We start from the raw sequence: 20,628 nt of genomic DNA on the forward strand, positions 1-20,628 counted from the left end.
ATATATCTTAAATCAACAACAAGAAAATAAAACCAAGTACTAAAGTGAAACATTAAAGTTTGGTTCATCACAGTTGGACAGGGTTTACAGAATATTCTATCAATATATCCATGGAGACTGTGACCACTCTAATTCAAGTTTAAGATTTCAGCATAACTAAGGCTCTCGCAGAGGATTTTCTCAGAAACAGCAAGCTTCATTATGAACCAGATAAGGTTCCTATTCACCTTTATTTGCCAAGAAATCCTGAGTATTTGTGTCTGTTCCTTCACCATTTAGTATCACTCCACCTGCAAAAACAAAAACAACTTTAGATTGTCATAGTATTTCACAAACAATACATGGCATAAAGCAAACTGTCATTGAGTGGCCATTTAAGAACTCCATTGTTTATTCCTAGAGCAGTGAGGCTGTGCCTTACTTTCTACTGTTAATAAATTAATCAATAGTTAATTCTTAAACATTGTAGCTAAGTCATCTTGTGCTAAAGTCATCTTAATGATAAAGCTATTGAAGTTTAGGAGGTCCCCAGCAAACACATATTAAATAAAGCATAGTAACCAAGAAGAGAAAGTCTGCTTTTCCTAATGAAAATAAAGATGAAACAAAAGCCTTTGCTAAGTCCACATATGCTGAAGAAGAGAGAATACAGGAGCGGTAGTGCCTGGGCCTGGGGTAGGACTCCTGGATTTAAATGTCAACTCTACTAATTATTAGCTGTGTGCCCAGAAGAACTAATAAGTAAAGCTGATGCGTACCACGGAGCCTAACCTGTAAGAGCAGTATGGGACCACAGGTAGTTAACTTGTGGCCTATCAAACTCCTTAGTGAGTCGTAATAGCTATTCGTCTTTTATTATCATAACTATCTGGTATTGGCATGTTTCCATACCACACTGTTAATAAAATCCAACTTTCTCATGCTAGCATCTGCTGGCTGTCTATCAAAGCAGAGATATGGCCAAACAAGCACAAAAACAGAAACATTTAAATATCTGAATCTTGCATTGTTACACACACACACACACACACACACACACACACTAAAAAGAAGTCACACACAAAGCATTTTACATGGAAGGGAAAGCATCCCAGAGTCTAATTCTTAAAGGCCAAACAAAGAAAACACAGCAGAGAATAGATTTTGTTACAAATAAGGAGGAACTAAGATAAATTAAAGACAATAGGACTCCTTTTCTTAAGAAAAATCAACTTGGCATCTCAGGAAATCTGATTAGGGGCGAAAGGAGAGATCACTGCAGCATATATAATATGGGCATCCCTTTCAAAGGGATTAATAGAGTGGAATCAACGACTGGTTGAGAAAAGTGCAGCTGGAACATGGGTGTCACTCACAATAGGGACAGCTGGAGGCCTGGTCAGACTAGATAAACCAGAGGGCACTCAGAGACACACAATAGAGATATGGGATCAGCCTTCTGTCTATTCAACTCGAAAGAAAACAAAAACTAACAAACAAAAACACACCTCAATAAAGTATGCCTTATCTAAACACTATATTCATATTAAACTAGTTTGGGAATTGACAATTGTATGCATTTGACTGAGAAAAGTGGGATCAGCCGGGACTCAGGCTGAGATGTGTGTGCACGCTGACCCACAGGCTGCAGAGTCAACTGCTCTGGGAACAATACACAGACAAGCAGACAAAAAGAGAGTGAGAGAGGAGAGGGAGATAGAGATAGATGATAGATAGATAGATAGATAGATAGATAGATAGATAGATAGATAGATAAATAGACAGATAGAGAGAGAGATAACCTCTTCAGAGAAGAGCCTACTCCCTTGCTCACTTCTTTTCTAGGAAACCAAATTCATTCCTTTACTACCCAGTACAATGAGACCAGAAATAACACACAGAGAACTTCAACAGCTCCATGTTATTACAATAAAAAGCAAGCAGACTGGAACCTGACCAGTCCCCTTTCTCAGTATCACCTTCTTATCCTTACATGCCAATGTGGTTATAGTTTACATGTAGTAGTTAATAAATAGCAAACATGGGAGGGATTTTAAAACTAATTTAAAATTAGTACAGATATTTTTCCATGACAGATGTGTGTGTGTGTACACGTTCCTACATCTGTGAGTGCACATGTGCAGGCGTGCATGCTGTGTGTGCTCCTACATGTGGAGGCCCACCACAGACGTTCCGTATCTTCCACGATCACTTCCCACTTTATTTTCTGAAGGTGGGGTCACTTGCCAACTCCAGAAGTCAAGGATTCAGTGAGTCTAGCTGGTCAGTCTGCTCTGAGGATCACTTGTCTGGGCCTCCTGAATGCTGTGATTACAGGCAGGCCACCATGCCCAAGCAGGTGTAAAACACACGTGTGAGTAATACTGATTCGAACTCCCATCCTCAGGCTTCCACACAAACAGATTATGCACTGAGCCATCCCCATCTCTCCATGACAGATTTCAATGTGCTTTTAAGAATCATTTGTCTTATGCCTTTTGCCTTCTGAGGTGACTTTTTATTTAATTAATTAGAAATACACAAAACTAACACGAGAGCTCTAATTCTTACAGACTGGCCACGGAAACAAAGCGCATACCTGACTTGACTGCTGCTCTGGCCTTGGCAGGGGTGGTCAGTGCACTTATCAGGTTACATAGTGAGACCCCACTGTTGTTTGCCGTGTGAATTTCTGGGGCTTTCAAACGCCACTTTTCTTGTAATTTCTTTAAACACAAAAACACATTATCTCTCAGTCTTCCGCGTATCTTCAAAGCTGTACGTTGTCACTGAACTTGGGCAGATTTCAAAGCAGCAGTGACTGTGGGCCCGGGTGACTGTTAACACTGTTGGCAGAGGAGAACGGGGCAAGGCCCATTCTGTGTTCTGCCCCCCAGACACAGTGGAAGCCAGGCTGTGCCCTGGGGCTACGGGAATGTTCCAGAGTAACTGTCAACTGTAAGTCTGCAGGGCTAAACCAGGTGCAGCCGCATCACTGGGTATGTAACAGGACAATAAAAATGAACAGGGGCATACAGAGAGAATTCCAACTCACGCTGCGTTTCACTACCACCGTTTCTGTGAAGTTGTAAAGATACATGACTTCACTCCAAGAAAACCTGACACAATCATTCATAACTTTCATGACTTGAGCCAGACAACGAAGTATGTATGTACTATTTACGCAAGGATTTCAATCAAATGACTAACCTGTCTTCCACCACTGGTTGGTTACCAAGCACATGCAGACAGGGGTCTCTCTCTGACTACGTGGAGGGAGGGCATAATAAAAGGATGGGAACTAAGCTGAAATTTGATGAAGCAGGAAACATCAATATTAGGGAGGCTAATGACTCACGGACACATCTTCTTCATAAATCAAATTAACAAAGGGATTATGTCCTTCCTTGAAAAGTTCAGCTAATCCCATTACTGGTTCCCACAGACACTATAGGGCATTTATGAGATCAGCTTGCACCACTTTAGACTGAAGGACCCCACACTTCATTGCTACCACAGGCAAGCAGAGGTTAGGATCAGGTTCAATGAGCCACCTTAGTTTCTTCCAGAGATTTTCCTAAGTCCTCTGCTCCCATAGAAGGCTTCACAATGGGAACCTGCTTTGCTGTTTCTTTTATCCAGGACTTCAGTGACTGAGCAAGGACTCGGAAAGCACCCAGCTGCTCCTGGCAAGAGCCGATAGCGTCTTTTCTAACGAACAAAGGCAAACCAGAAGTTAGGCTGCGGAACCAGATGCTCCAATGGTCATTATCCCTAAACCAGGCTCAGCTTTAACAAGCACCTTTGAAATGCACAGAACAACTCAGGCTGAGTTTTGCTTATGCGGCCAATGAAATCAGCTGAGTAACCACTTGTGATTCCTTAAGCAAAGCTATAGACAAAGACAGGAAACAGTCAAAAAATCTATGACCCATCCATAACAATACTCTATAATGCTACATAAACTCTAGCAGCTTTGACTGATCCGTCTTATATAATGCTTAACGCCCGCCAGCAAAGATCCAGAAAAAAAAAAAAACCCATGTATCTTCTGCTGACCTGAGGAGAACACAGGTCACATTAGTTAGTCGATGACTTAACCCAGCATTCACTAAGGAAGTAAGCTGTTATATTAAACGGGCGATTAAGAACACACTGAAATTATGTGTAGCTTCTGAACTGAGTCCCCAAATCAAGAACTACTGTTTTTCGTGGTTATTTCTGTCTCTGCAAACAGAAAGGCAATACTTGGCAAAGAAACCATAGATTCGGGTGAGCCGGATCATTCCAGTCACACCCCACCAGCCCTCCTTTGTATATTCAATGCATGAATACAGCAAGAGTCTAGGCCCCACATTTTGGAAATCATCTCAGTCATATACTCCCATAAATAAAATCAATGTAGCTACTGAACACCACCAGATGGAATAAAATATATTTTGAATGAGGTGCTTACTTTTCTTGGATGGTATCCTCCAGTTCTTTGAATTTCTTTGACAAATTATTTGTTTTTTCAAACACCAGAGCTTTGTCCCCTGGCAAGCCATGGCTGGATATCTCTTTCAGGAGGCTGTGCAAAGCTTCGAGATCTTTCTTGTGCTCTAAGAATTTCGTAGTGGATTCCTGCAAAGGATTGACATCTGTCAGTATAAATGCTGCGGGACCTTAGAATCACATTTCTCCAGAGGTGTGCACAGGAGCAGAGTACCTCTGGCTGGGGTTTCATGGAGAACACCTAGTGCTCAGGACTCCACAGACTGTGAATGTGCAGCTAGGATACAGGGCACACGTGAACATACACTGCCGTTTTGTTTCTCTGTGATTTTGGCATGCACAGTGAAATTTGTAACAGCTATGGCATGTGTGGTAAATGGTTAACTCTATGCAATGGACAAACGCTTCAAGGAGAAGCAAGCGTGAAGCAGTTAGAATGATGATGGGTAGGTAGACTGTCAACAAACGTGTGACCTTGTCTTAACCAGTCCACATGCCTGACATCGTGGCTACCGCGGACTACACACCTGCATATACTGAGACAGCTCCGGAACATCTTTTCCTGGCATGTCCACCTCAGTGAGTGCCTGGCTCTGTGTGTCTAGAAACACCTGGAGCTTTTCTGAGAGCTTTTCAAACTGTTCTACTTTGGCCTTTAGTTCCACCATCTTGGCAAGCTTTTCTTTATGTTTCTGACTGGCTGTGGAGAACCGGGTAGACAGGTCCTTCATTTTTGCCTGCAGCGAGGATGCAGTGGACGGGTCTGTGGTCTCCATAAAGGTCTTCACTTTCTCATTCATGGCATTTACGCTGCTCTGACGGCCTGCAATGTCCTGCTCCAACATCTGAAACACAGCAATTATTGTATGTATATTCTAGTGATGTCCACAAATAATGCAGCAGAGGTCTGAACATGATTCTCCACAGCACCAGAAGCTCGAACAACCTGTGACTGAAAAGGCTAACAGTTGGGAATGAGTGACACGTTTGATTTTCCCCTTGAGGAAGCCAATCCCAAAGCTCTTTAAGGGAGTGCGGAGAACAGCTGGCTGGCTGTTTGAAGAACGCAGGGGGCTGCTGCTACCCAGAAACCCTGAGATCGAATGCAGTCTGGGGATTAGCCATGCTCTTAATTTTTAAAAGGCTTAGCCACAGCAAGATTGATCTGATGAACCCCACGAGCAGCTGTCTGAAGTAATGATAAATGAGATAAGACAGTGTAGGTTCAGACCCTCCTTAATGAATAATGAAAAGTACATAAATCTTTTCCTAACTGACATCACAAAAATCATTTACACATTCATTTGAACAAGCACTGCTTGCTACGTGGCTGTATTCAGAGGCCTCTCTTATCTCTGTCTTTAAGCCTATCTATTCCTGGAGACAAATCATTTGTTTTTAACTGCAAGTAGAATTCCTTCCCCCAGAAAAGGTCACTCACAATGTTTTTACTGATGAGGTCCTGAAGAGCCGCAGAGTTTAAGGGCACTTGACCTTGCTTGACCAGTGAGCTCTCCACACTTCCCATCCAGTCCAGCATCTCATCCAAGCCATCCTGCACACTCAGTGAGCGGGTCAGTGTTATCTGAAGCTTTTCATTCCGTTCATTCACAGACTTGGACAGATCATCATATCTCCCGACAATGTCATCTGTGCCACACAGAGAGGGGACGAGTAAGCACCAAGCTCTGCTTAACTTAGTCCTTCTCAAATGCATTCTGAGGTTAACAATTAGGTTTTCATGTAAAAAAGTTTAAATGATACATTTTCAATGAATAATCAAATAATGTATAACTTTTTATAAAGACACAAATGAGTGAAAAATGAAATATTAAAGAGTAATTTCACATGTCTACCATTTGCATGTGGAAAGGTTTTGGAAGCATAAACATATGAAGTATTACAGAGAAAGCATGGTCTAAACCGTGGGCCACAGCCCTCACTCTTGCTTCTGACTGGTATGTCAAGACTTATTATTTGGGGGTGGTGAGTGACAGTCCCATACAACTACTCTCCAATGAGAATATTCTGTCATATAACTGTGTACACACATACATGTTCATATTTAGCTTTTATCATAATCAGAGAGGCTTCAAATTCACAGAAGATGCAAATGCATTGAGAAAAAAGGCTAACAATGTAAATCCACTTAAAGCTATGACTGTGTTTCTAAAACATAAACAACAGAACTCACCTACAAGTTTAATAGCAGACAAAAGGCAAAATGACTTTAACAGAACAACTTATCTCTCATGAGACAAACTTTACGTTCAAGTCTAAAGATTTAAGGTGAAAGGGAAGGAAGGAAGGAAGGAAGGAAGGAAGGAAGGAAGGAAGGAAGGAAGGAAGGAAGGAAGGAAGGAAGGAAGGAAGGAAATGCTACCTTCCTGCCTACTTTTCTCTTGAATACAAAATTCTGCGTTTTGACATTTAACATTCTATACTGTGGGCCAGCTACAGGTTCCAAGAAAAGGGCTACTAAATTTCTGTCTCTCTCTGAAAAACAACTTGTTTTTATCATGATTTTAAAATCTCATTTATTATACAAAGACTTAAAAAAGCATTTCAGTTATTTCTGAATGTTTTGGTAGAACGCAGTGTCTAACAGAGCACTGGAAGCTATGGCCTAAATAGCTCTGTAGAGGAGTTCCCTTCTGTGCTTGTGTTTGGCCTATGGTGCATTCATGATTCAACAGCAAAAACCATTTCTTTTAAGTTGCTGTAAGCTACAGTATGAGAAAACAGCCGAACACATTCTCCCTGGACTGGAAAGTTGACATGCCTGTTGCTAAAACACAATGGCAATGAGGAGAATGCTGACTGGGGAGAAGGGCTGCCTTTAATGTGCACCAAGACGCTACAAGCATCCAGTTCCCAAGTCAAGAATGACCCCTAGCTGCAAGTCCCAGAGCAGTCGCCTTAAACTGTAGCTTGTGATTGGCAGCTGGGCTGTTCCAGGGAGGTGGGCAGTGCTTGTGCATCAGCGTGACGAGGGGTTCGGCTCAGCTATGATGTATGACTTCCCACGCCAAATCCATGAGCTGCTTTCAAAAACTTAATACACCGTGAGTGCTGTGTGCTACGAACTGCATGTCTGTGACCCTTGACATGTGCCCCGCCACCACCACACACACATGTATTTAGGTCTAAGGCCTAAAATGGTGGTATCTGGAGATGAGGACTTTGGAATCCCACGTGCATACGTGTGCATGGGTATAGTTTGATCAGTTCCTTGCATAATTTCCCAAGCAATAAAAAGCACTAGCAAAATATTTGTTGTGGTGTCTATCTTTTGGCCCAGTTCCTAACAGATTCATTACGTGTTTAGCAAATACTTCACGACAAACTCTTACTTTTTAGTCTAGCCCTGGATACACAGCAAGCTTTTGTTTTTGTGTTTCATTTTTTTTAAAATCAACAAATCACCCATAACATGTATTTTTAAAAGCTACTGTTTTTCTTAGAAATAAAAAAGATCTTATGGAAATTTTTCTGTATCATAAATAGTTTCACACATTCCTAGAAATGATGCCAAACAGAAGCTCTAAATTTTGATGTAAAATATATCAATATTATAAATAAATATAAAATAAAAAACATTTAAAAAATATAGAAAACATTAAAAATGCCTCTTCAAATGACAGAAACATAATGAAGACAGTCTTTCTGCTTCACAGCCCCGAGCTTAAGTTCCTACAGTCTGCTATGGGCTGACGTGATGGCTTATCAGGACAGAAGAACAAAACCTTAGAACAGGCGGTTCTCAGCCTGTGAGGTAGCAACCCCGGGGGGCGGGGGGTCAAATGACACTTTCACAGGGGTTACCTAAGACCATCGGAAAACACAGATATTTACATTATTATTCATAACAGCAGTAAATTTGCAGTTGCGACGTAGCAATGAAAGTAATTTTATGGCTGGGTCACCACCACATGACAAACTGTGTTAAAGGGTTGTTGCAGCCTCAGGAAGGTTGAGAACCACTCTGTCTTAGAACCTACACTCACACTTTCTTCATGTGCCTTAAAATGTTGTAGTTTTGTGCTTTACAATTAGATATGATAATAAAATGCACATGAATTTGTAAATACATGTGCCTTTTAATTACTTGCTGATCAAGGTGCATGATCAGAATGTTTGCGTCTTTAAGGAAAGAGAAGCGCTCATTTCGGATAGGCTGGCTTTCTCCTCACTGAAAATTCCTACTCAGAGTTTAACTCAGCCCTATTTGGGGGAAACATGAAGTCATCTGGAAGATATTTTTATTTCATACACACATGCAGAGACCACAAATCATACAACATATATGTGTGAGCACTTTCTCCTTCTCTATAAAACACCTCCATTTCCAATGTACCCATCTGAAACTAGGAACAAGCTAAGACCTTACCCAGGGTCTTCTGGATGTCATTCTTGGCAGGAAGCAAGGAGCCCTTGGCATCCAAGAGCACTTCTGCTGTCTTCTTCAGCTTCTCTACAGCAACCTGCTGACTCGATATCTGTCCTTGCAAAGCCTGTGGGATTAAGTGGTTTTCAATTATATTCAGAAGGACTACAGATTCCCAATAAGGGAAAAAAGATAAATTAAGTTGGATAGAATAAAGTGTATAACATACAACTTGCATTATTAAACTTATTCTGGACTTGAGAATAAAGCGATTAGAGAGAAGCAACAACCAATCCAGACAGCAAGTGCTGACACACTGAGTAAGGGCTCTTAACAGTCTTTCTACTTGTGATTTGTAACTTCGTTACTGTTTTCCTATAATTTCCACTTTGATATTTTGTATAACACTCCTACCTCCAAATCCTGAACCTCAACACCAGCAACAAAACCAAAATCCAACTAATCCCAGGAACTATTTCTGACTCTAGGTCCTTGACTTCATATTGTGTCATTTTATTTATTTAATTCAATAAGTTACTGAGCATCTCAAAATTCAAAAAGCTTTGCTACATTCTGTAGGGAAAAAATAGCTACCAAGCTTACAAGAAGGGCTACATTTCAAAGGTCAGAGGAGATGCTGGTGGGAGGTGAGCTAGAGGAGGAGCAGCAGGGCCAGAGGACCACTGTTAGTGGTGATGATGCTGGTGGAAGGTGAGCTAGAGGAGGAGCTGCAGGGCCCGAGGACCACTGTTAGTGGTGATGATGTTGGTACTGTTTAAACTGCAGAATTGAAAAGACAGAGTGCTTCTCCATAGAACAAACAGAAAGCACAGAAATAGCCCAGCAAGTCAACGAGTGAGAGAATGAGAATATATTAATGAATGAATAAATAGGGCTGCAAAGGCCTCAAATGTTAGGCTAAGGATCTGACAGTCTGTCTGGGAGAATGGGGAATTATTGAAGGCTTTGAAGAAAGTGTTAAGTAAGGCCATAAAGGAATCGGGGGGGGGGGGGGGGAGAGTCAGTGAGAAAGAAATGAAGAGAGAAATGGAGAGCTCAGCTGGGAGTAACTTAAGCCATAACAGGGCATTCAGGACCTTACCAAGGTCTGAGGCTACATCCTCTTCTCTGATGGTCTGGTCCACAAAATACAGACCGGTTCAGGGATGGGAAGAGCCAAATGAATTTGTTCAAGTTATCTAAAGCCATGATACTTATACAGTATGACTTACTAAACATGTGAATTCTACACCAAAATCAAATAAAGTAAACCATTTAATTCCTTAGCTTATTAGCCACGCTAATACACGGTGACTAAGGCTATGCTGCTGAACAGAGCCCACGACAGAATGGCCGGCCATCAGGGGGCGGGAACAAAGGACAAGAAGAACACCTAGAACGGCTCCTAGAACACTGTGCCGGAGGAAACGAGCAGGCTGGCAATGGACGAGACTACTCAAATGGAACTATGTAGAAGGAACTGCGACAGTCAAGGAAACTGCTACAGCAGACTGCAGCAACTCCAGAGATGTTTACACTGTGATGGGGAAGGGAGACAGAAACAATGTGGCTGGTCAAGGAGGTGAGAACAGCCCAGAAAGCTTTCTGTACCCAAAGCTGAAAGAAAGGGAGAAACCAGACGAGAGCTAACTGGGACAGGTGACTCACACTGATAATGTACACTAAGACGAACAAGCCTTGGGGGTAGGTTCCTACGATCTCCGGGTGAACAGGTGCAGTTCCACACTGGGAACCGGGTATAAAGAGGGTTGGATCCTGTAATTCCTAACACCCATGTAGGTTGTCCAGCCTCACAGGTCTGACAAGGTGTGTACTTCTATCCTCCACGAGGGAACATAACAGTTCCCAAGCACTAACTCTGAGGCACTCTGAATATTACAGTAACATTCTTCCACAGGTCACTCTTGAACGAATACTCATTGTGCACTCTGGGCTGGGTAAGCCTCTAGATCAGTGGTTCTCGACCTCTCGAACACTGTGACCCTTTAATTCAGTTCCACACATTAAGGTGAGACCCAATTATAAAATTATTTTCATTACTACTTCATAACTCTAATTTTGCTACCGTTATGAATCATAATGTAAATATCTGATATACAGATGGTCTTAGGAAACCCTGAGGTAGGACTGTTGGCCTCCAAAGGGGTCACAACTCACAGGTTGAGAACGACTGATCTAGATACTGGGAAAACGGCACTGAACACCACAGACACAAACACCCACCTTCACGGAGTTTAATTCTAATGGAAAAGGAAGAAAGATTAAGAAATCGAACAGTAAGTAAGCGGGTTGGGCTTCGTTGGGGGTAGGAGGTGGGTAAGGCAGAATGCAGGTAGTAACACCAATGCCAGTAATAGTGGACAGATGCTATGGAGAGGTCAGTGTATTCGGAACCCTCTGAAAGGACAGGATCTGCTCCACACGGAACTACCACACTGGTGCAGAGAAGGGAAGGCCGTCACAGGACCACGGAGCAGCTGTTTCTCCTTCCCTCCCTCCTTCCTTTACCTTGGTCTCCTCTAACTGCCTCTGCAGATTTTTGGGGTCCACAGCAATGGGCTCAAGTAGGTGTTTGCTTGCTTTGGCCTCACAGGCCTGCAGCCCGGAAAGAAGCCCACAGGAAGCGTCTTCATAGTGTTGGTATTTATCCACCAGGTCTTTCAAGTTATTTCCAAGAACGCTGCACTAAAAACGGAAGAAGACACGGAAAGGGAGGCTGAAACCCACTACTTTATCACATAGCAAATAATCTGAGATGCATGAGCCGTGGAACTTGGGGGAGAAACACATCAACCAAAGTGAGTTTTTTCCTTCGTGTGGAAGAGTCAAAAGGGAACCTATAAATAAGGAGATAGTTCTAGACTTACAGTAATTAAAAAGCATTGGTGGCTGATCTCAAACGAGAAGGAATCACTGGACGAAGCAGACTTACTGGGGCACACCTCCTAAGTTTTCAGACAATATATATGTGTGTGTATACAGACACATCTATATAAATAATATGCAGTATATATTTTATACATAAAATGCAGAAACTTGATGAATACACTTTTACAGAGCCTTATACACCAATTCTACTTGCTGCACAAGACTAACACGATGCTGTCAAATAACTCACACTACGAGGAAGCACCAGCCAAGCTGCAAAGGTGCTCTTCAAATCTCTTATGCAGGTGGGTGATCTGAACAGTCTATGCTGCAATCAGGGAAATACGTTCTTATGTCCTTTCCCTCCGCATTTTCAAACAGGACCTTGATATGTAGCCCAGGATAACCCAAATTCACTATGCTTTTCCTACCACCACAACTGGCATACAGTTTTTATTTGTAATAAGACTCTTTTCCAGAGTAATAAATGAAGCAACACAGAACACTCATCACTAATAAACACTAGTCATTAATAATGAGAGCATACTGATCAAATACATCTGTAGGACAAACAGTTCTGTAATATGCGTGAAGGGAATTATCCTATATGAAAACTTCACACGACTAGAGGTTGAGCCCCTCCTCCTGCTTAGCTCATATGCTCACTCTGGTGGTCACCTTTAGTACTGAATAATTGGAGAACAAAAACTTCTAGTAAAACTCTCTGAAAACTTGAAGTTGCTAATCTTTAAGACATTTTCCAGAAGTGAAGATGAACAAAACTACTATTTCCCCTTGCCAGTTTATTTTTTTTAACTTCTAAAATACAAAGCAAAAGTGAAGAGGGCAGATTGAAAAATGTATCACAGACTGACCTCTACTAAAAACAAAAGGAAAAACAGAATTACCTTAGAGTAGAGAGACCGGAAGCGGTGTGTCGCCTGGTCCAGTTTAGTCTGGACCTCCCTGTGGGTGGCAGACGTGTCGATGCTGCCGTCCTTGTCAATCCTGTCGCCATCTCTCCTGCTGCAAGACTTGGCAGCTTCTAACACCCTGTTTCCAGAAATGGTGATGTACCTCAGGTCGCCTTTGTGTGAAATGACGTCTTCTGAGAAACTCTTCTGCCTCGTCAGCTTGTCCATTAGGCCACTGAGGTCGTCCGCACCCGCCTCCAGGTTCTCCAGCTCTTGTTCCGACTGCTGGAGCCAGTGCTCAAACTCCCCACAGTCAGCATCGAACTTCTCCAGCTCCTCCTGCAGGGAGTGTGTCAGCTTCACCTTCTTCTCAGACTCGGCCAGCACCGTCTCATAATGCGCCTTCAGCTCCTGCATGTTTGCTTGCAGCTTCTCCTTCTCCTCGGGTGAGAGATAGTGGCCATGTTTCTCAAGCAGCACCTGTGCAGACTGTGTGGCTATGATGACCGCCTGATGCTGAGCCATGATCTTGTCATGCTGGCTCTGTGTGGAAACAGGTCAAAGGCAACTTAGAGCTTGGGAACACTGTGGCCTTGGGGTGCCTGGGCTTCCAGAACCCAACCTGCTTCTCGGTGCACTTCTCAAGCCACCACACATATAATCCTCTTATCGGTTAATTTAGAGACAGAGAAACAAGAACAGCATTTCTAGCAAGCCCAGCAGAATTAAAGGAGCAGATGTGAGGAAGCCCACTGCAGACATCTGGTCTCAATGACCTCGGTTTCTTACAGTGAACATGGAGGTCAGTGTGTTACAGGTTTGCTTTAAGGACCATCTCAGCTCACATACAAAGAATTCCTCTAGAACGTGGTTCATGCTCGGTGTTCAAGTCTACTTTGAGGCAGGAAAGCAGAGAGCTCTTGGGAAGAGGTGCTGCCAACAGGACAAGAATGTACACAGAACCACCACTAGTCTCAGTTTCCAGAGAGCAGGTTGGCATTAGGCATCTCAACTTCCTTCCTCCCCACCTATAAGAAGTTTCATCAAATACGCTACCCAAATATGGCAAGTAAAGGTTAGTAAACCTTTAGAGCAATTTTCCCAGTTTAATGGCTAACATGGGCCTGATCTGGTTAACACAGCAGGGCTCTTTCTGCTACACCAGGTCTTCGCTTGCTCCTGCCTCTACCCCACCCACCTGGGGAGGCATATTGGTACTTTTCTTTCCTCCTCGTGTTTTTCCATGGTGGCAGCTCTTTCAACAGACACCTACCTAGCAGCTCCCACCTCCCCTTTAAATATCTGCATAAATCTCATCAACACAGTTTTATCTTAACTAGCTGGTTTAAATACTAAAAACCACACCACATTACATTAAATTACAGTTGACCAACTCGTTAAGAGCTCTCTCCCTTCGCACTTTCTATCTTCGACCACACCACATAACTTAGTTATCATGTGTTATGACACCCTCTCCTCCTTAGCAGGCAAGTGCCGGGATGGAATGCCCAGCACTTAGAGCAGTGCTGACACCCGGGACAGAATGAGTCAGGACAGTAGAGTGACGGGGGCTTAGAATCACCCAGAGCTACACCCTGCACGCAAGCCTGCTCTCAGGCAGCCAGCGTTCTCACCATCTGGAGCAGTGCCCAACCCCTTCCGTATCACGGATACACACTTTTGTTCAAACCATTTTCTCCCACAAATTGGGTCTTTGGCACTTGAATCACCTCCATATGCTCCTCCCCAGCAGGGTTCTGCATCCGATAGGATGGACATACAGAGCACCTTATATCATCAGGTCAGCATCCCTCCTTTGCTATAAGGAATCTCAGGCTGAAGGGAGGAGAGGGACTTGGCAGACCTGGGGCCCAGCACCGTTACTAACTTGGGCCCTCTGGCTGTGTCCCCACTCAGACCGCAGATAGGCTCTTAAGGATTTTAAATCTCAGAAGGAAAACATCATGCTATGGTCTAAAGCAATGGCTGTTTTAGGTGACTTCTTCATGTTAAAGTACACTTGTTGATAATTTTTTATTACGTTGGTTAAGTTGCTACCTTTTCATGACATTTTCATCGTAACTCATAAACTTCCTTCAGGAGTTCTTTTTTTTTAAACAATAACAGTGAGGTCCTACTCCTAAGATTTTGAAAGTGTTATCAGTGAGTACCCCCACTCTTTGGGCGTAACTTATATCTTCTAAAAAAATCTCATTGAGACTATCCCATTGGGTCCTAGAAGAATCCAAAGACCTGCAAATCCAAATCCTCCCAAACATAGTCATCAGGTGCTGAATTCCAGGCACCAAGACAAAAAAAAAAAAAAAAAAAAAGGAAAGAAAGAGAGAAAGAAAGAAAAACATCAACACACTCAGCTTAGAATGGATATGAGCTCAAGGCTGCACAGCCAGAAAGCCAAACTCTGTTTCTACTCCATATGCAACCTGGGCAAGCTACTTTAGGTATTTAAGCTGCAATTGCCTTATAAAATGGAAATTTCAAACCTCAAAGAGTAGCCAGGAAGACAAAATGAAGCGACTCAGAAAGCGGCAGGAGTGCTGGACGACTGTCACCACTCTGGAGAGGTCAATTATGGAACTCATTTTTTAAAAAATTTATGTGAATATGTCTGTTATGGATGATCTTGGAGGACAGTTGGAGTGACAGGCAGTTTTTAGTTGCCTGAGGTGGGTACTGGGAATGGAGCGTAGACCCTCAGCAAGAATAAGCCAACTCTAATGCCCTCTTTCAGTTCTTAAACAGTGCTTTACCTGTGCACAGAAGCTGTTACCTCATGATTAACTTCTTACTATTTTTATTTGCTAAGAACTTCCACAGTAATTTATATCTGACAAACAGTGAACCTGGGGTCGGGAAAGTCTTCACTCTCTGTGGCTGTATAAAGCTGCCTGACTTGTCATTGACATACACACAGACTGTGACGACATCACCATTTACACAGCGTACCTTGACTCTCTGGTACTGCTGGTTCAGGTTCTCCTCCGTGGTCCCACCGTCAGGATCTGCCTCCAGCAGGTTGCCATTGACTTCATCCTCTTCTCCAGTTACCGACTTGCCATCACCTTCATGCAAATGAGTTCCATTCTGCTCCATCATCTGCAGGTGCTCCATCCCTGCCCTCCCTGAGTCTTTCTCGACATTCGACAACCAGTCCATAAGGTTTTCTATTTTGGTTCTGCTCTCTTCCAGCTGCCTCACAGCTGCAACCTGGGTAGGGAAGGTCCGTGAATATTACAGACACAGCCTAGGTTTAACACATTACAAAAGGTTTACGTAATCCTGAATTATAAAAACTAACACATACTAGAAACATATGGGAACTAAGGTAACAAGCAGTGACTCCGGGTCTACATGGCCTTCAAACATATTATTCTGAATTTTTAACTAGAGTTGACAGCACTTCTCACGTCCAGAGTCTCTCAACCTGCTTCTACTTAAGGAGAAATTAAGCAAAGCCAAATCTTCCCATCTTTGTTTGTGTTTGGCCACTTTAGACCCGTATCTCCAGCGTTTCAGTTCCCAGGGCTAAGTGCTGCTCACCACCTGACAGGCTTAATGAAAGCAAGCAGCTACCATGCAGCGTTAGCAACCGTGTACCATACACTTGGACGGGCACCTTTTCGGCTTCTTCCTTGATGGCTGATGTCACCGCTTTATCCAGCTCCTTTCTAGACTGCTCTGCCTTTAAAGTCAGCTGTTCACACTTTGTCTTCGCCTCGTTCAGTTTCTGCTCGATCAAAGCTTTATCTTCTTGGGACAGCTCCTCGCCACTCTCTTTTAAAAAGATTTCCGTGTTTCTCACTATTTCCGCCAAAGCCTGCGTACTTCCTTGCATATCTCTCTGTAATTCCTTAAAACACACATGAGAAAAAAGTATTCTATTACATCATTTCAATTCTTGCAGAGCTGTATTCGAAAAGACTCACTGTAGGCAGAGAGACTTAGCAGATACAGTTGAGAAAGCATGCAGAGTACGGTAGTGTGAGCTGGTTTAGCTGCACTTTAATTTTCATATAATTTGAAATTTCAATATTAAAAATGTATGAGTTTTTCATGTTAAGGAATGAGTATTTGTGAAACACTGAAAATACTGAGGCATTCAGCACATGAACTGTACAAATTTGCGTGAGATTTATATAAGCACATTTAGAACATGTATTTGTGGTGAGATTTACTCTACTTCAAAACAGTGATATATATGTTTTGAGACTGGGTCTCACTATGTGGTCTTTCTCCTCAGCCTCCCAAGTGCTATGCTTGCAGGCACGCACACTCAAGCGAAAACTTGATTTTAATACCTACCTATTACTTGGGAAAGAAAAGAAAATAGTTCCATCGGAGAACTGACATGCTCTCTTTTTCTAACACCAGGTTGAATATCCTATAGTGTGGATTGTTTGTTTTGCTTTGTTTTTTTGAGACAGGGTATCTCTGTGTAACCCTGGCTGTTTTGGAGCTTGCTCTGTAAACTCGGTTGGGCTCGAACTCAGAGATCTGTCGGCCTCTGCCTCCTGAGCGCTGGATTAATGACCTGTGCCACCGCTACCTGGCATGATGTAGTGACTGCATCTTAGCCCAGGCAATTAGGACTCTTAAAAGGGAGCTTCCCCCAGGAGCTGGCTTTCCTTTGTCAGGGAAGCAGAACTAGCCCCCGGGATGTTTCCTCTTAAAAACAAGGGAGTCCTGTCCTTATGCATTTTCATCCTGTATAACACAACACCCTGCTGCATCTTAATAAGGCCTTTCTCCCTGCTCTACCTGGAGGTCCCCTAGTTCCGGGGTGTTCAACCTGCACGAGAGCCTGTGGATAACACCACTACCAAGTGACATTAACTTTGGGAGTGGCCTGCTTAAGTGTAAATCTAGCTTTTAGTATAAAGTTTAAAGCTCTTTCTTGGGTCCTCTGGGAATGCCTTGCCTTCTGATAGAGCTGATAAGTTTTCAGCAATCCCAGTGGCCTTCCAGACATTGTAACCAGACCCAACAGACATACAGCCGCTGCTACCAAAGGTCTACCTCTTGCTTGGTCTGGTACTTCTTTAACTCCACCGTGCCATCTCCAATCACAAAGGCCTCTTGGTGACTGATCAGGCGGTTTTCAGTTTGGGTGAGGAGATCACAAAGCCCTTGGAGTTTCTCTTGGTACTCTTGCTGACGCTCCGCCACAACCTAAGAGGGAGAACACCCAAAACACCTTCAATGCGTGACCTCCAAACCACTTGTGAGCAAGCCTATTATCAGAATACACTTTTCAAACCCCCTCCATTAAGCTTTTTAAGTATGCTGTAAACATGATAGCATTGGAGTGCAAACTGAGCGAGGACAGACAGAGAGTGCAGTATGAGTGTGTCCCATCCACACGGGAGAGCCTGTCTAGGCGAAGGCGCGTGACAGAATACTGGCCATGCATAGGTGTAAGAGATGGAACTTCTGATCGACAGGAAGAAACATTCCATTTTCTTAAGCTCTTGAAACCTGCAACACACATAATTAATTCTGCAAAAGGACACCAAAAGAGAAGTTAGTTGTGGTTTGTCAGTAAACATATGGATATGTATATACGGGTTATCATGCGACACACAACGCCGGGATGCTCCGAGAATGAAAGGAGCTTCACATGCATCACTTTTACTGCATCCGCATGTCCTATGCTCATTACTGTCAGCACACAGTGCTGAACTCACGAACTCTCAAAGACTAACAAGTCGAAACTTGTATTTTATGTTCCTATCCCCATGCACACTCTTTTATCTAGATCACAGCCACAGTAAACACAGCTCCTGTTTGCTAAGAGCTCAGCATGGGTCAGGCCCAGGGCTGTTTCCTAGGAACCCCTCTATCAGTGCTCACAGGATCACCAGATAAACACCACCATTTCCAACTGACCAACGAGCAGAGTGAGGGTGAGTGACTTCCTACGTCACACAAAGCAGACAGAGTAGAGCATTTAGGACACAAATCCAGGCAATTCCGCTCAAGGCGGGTACTCTGAAGCACAAGCCCTGGCTCTGTTCACCCCTCCTCCTTCTAGGGGAAATGGTACTCTGAACCTCCAGAGTTAAACCTCCATCAGTTACTCCTGGACACTTCTGATTGCTCCAGTACCCATTTCCAGGGAGAAAATTAAGGCTCTCGCCTGACAAAACACTGTTAGAAAACCATCAACAGCATGACAACATCAACATGGGAAACTATGCTGTGCCCTCCTATACCCACTGCAGAGTCAACTCCACACCCACTCAGGGCCACACAGAGCACTTCACAACTGCACAGAAAAGGCAGACCTTCTGATGACCGAGCTCCTGCTCTCGGTGTAAGCGAGTCTCTAACCGGCCAGCCTCGGTGGTTACCAGCTCCTGCACGTCGAGAAAACCCTTCTGGGTTGTATTCAGGAGTCTCAGCAGCTGTCGGCTTTGGCTGGGAGACAGATCTTGTGCATAGTCAGAGATGAAGGACTGTATGTCAAAGGCCGTCGTTTCAAGCTGCACTTTGGTATGGGTGAGGTCTCTTAGCACATCCTGGGGAAAAAGAAGTACGAGTTGTCAGGAAGGTAGGTGGCAGTGAGGAAGTTCTACAGCATTAGTCAATTGCTTAAATACGCTCCTTCTATCAGCACGCTAAGGGTTAATGATCCTTTCTCAGTAGTCATCAACAAACCTACTCATCCATCACCTGGTAATGTATCTATGCGATTGTGTGCATGTGTGTGTGTGTGCTTGTATGTGTGTGAATATGGGTATGCGTATGCCAGGGCACCAGGGTAGAGGTCAGAGGTCAACCTCAGGTGTTGGTTCTTGCCTTCTGCCTCGTTCGAGACTGGGCCTTTGATGCGTTGTTCACTGCTTTCTCCCAGCCAGCTGGTCAACAAAAGAGCAGGCATTCTCCTGTCTCCGCCTCCCACTTCCCACAGAAGCACTAGTGTTACAGATGTGTGCTACCCCACCTGACTTAACACAGAATCTAGGATTCAAACTCAGATCCTCATACGTGCATAGAAGTGTGGAAGCACTTTCTAAACTAAACCACTTCTCCACCCCAATGATAAAGTATTTAAACATGACATAGTTAACATAGAAAGAAAAAGAAACCAAGAATATCTGGTCTTTGTCTGGTAAATCACACTTAATGCATAACTGATGAAAACAAAACAAAAAACCCAAAAGACCCCAAGCAGGTTCATCCATGGTCATGAAAGGCCCATTAACATCACAAAGTAGCTGCTAATATTTCCATTAGCCTTTCAATTGTGAAAACAAATAGCAAGCTCATGAAGATCACAAAATGTGAATTAACACACTATAATTTTAGTTTTCTGATTCTGAAGCAAGGAGCCCAACAGTGTTAATGGGAATGTTGTTGAAACTAATAGCCTGTAAAAAAAATTTCAGCCCAAAATTAATTACCATATAAATATGATTCCTATAATTTGACTAGCTTTGTACAACCTTTTACATATCCATTTTACTATCTTGTACGTATATAATTCATTTATAAACACAAACGTTAGTTTGTCAGGGGTAATGAGAACTTGGTACAGGGTATGGGATAGCTTCCAGACCTAGAGCAACTGAAAAGACATCTCTTCAAGCCAAAGACAGGAAATAATCCCTTATAGTCTTGGGAAGGCTGTCTTCGTCCTGAACACTTTACACTAAATCTATATGTCTTGTACTTTGTCATGTGTACTTCGACACTTGCCTTAAGAAACTTCACATTTTCCTTTACAAGTTCAGTATCCTGGGCGTTCACAGTTTGAATATTCTTCACAGATTTGCTTTTTTCTGACACCCAATCTGAATATGAGGTGAGTTTATGTAGGAAGTCCTTATGACAAACTTCGAGCTTAGACTAGAAAACAACAACAACAAAAGAGTTGAGAACTGTTAAAAATATTAAAAAAAAACCCGTCAAAGTATGGTTTAAATTCCCCATCACATTTATTCA

General features: G+C 43.0%; 1 protein-coding gene across 1 annotated transcript in view; it reads right to left on the minus strand.

Moving 5' to 3' along the window:
- Window positions 1-20,628, minus strand: part of Dst (dystonin) — a 199,845-nt gene that overhangs the window by 93,315 nt on the left and 85,902 nt on the right. Inside the window, 14 exon segments of the mRNA XM_050134804.1 lie at window positions 228-290; window positions 2,579-2,705; window positions 3,534-3,690; window positions 4,436-4,602; window positions 5,001-5,318; window positions 5,915-6,123; window positions 8,864-8,987; window positions 11,390-11,566; window positions 12,658-13,206; window positions 15,631-15,891; window positions 16,301-16,534; window positions 17,701-17,853; window positions 18,969-19,202; window positions 20,383-20,532. Of these exon segments, the coding sequence (XP_049990761.1) occupies window positions 228-290; window positions 2,579-2,705; window positions 3,534-3,690; window positions 4,436-4,602; window positions 5,001-5,318; window positions 5,915-6,123; window positions 8,864-8,987; window positions 11,390-11,566; window positions 12,658-13,206; window positions 15,631-15,891; window positions 16,301-16,534; window positions 17,701-17,853; window positions 18,969-19,202; window positions 20,383-20,532 (2,923 nt within the window).

Source organism: Alexandromys fortis, unplaced genomic scaffold, assembly GCF_014885135.2.
Source record: "Alexandromys fortis isolate MF-2015 unplaced genomic scaffold, M_Fortis_MF-2015_v1.1 scaffold_20, whole genome shotgun sequence".
NCBI classification, from domain to species: Eukaryota; Metazoa; Chordata; class Mammalia; order Rodentia; family Cricetidae; genus Alexandromys; species Alexandromys fortis.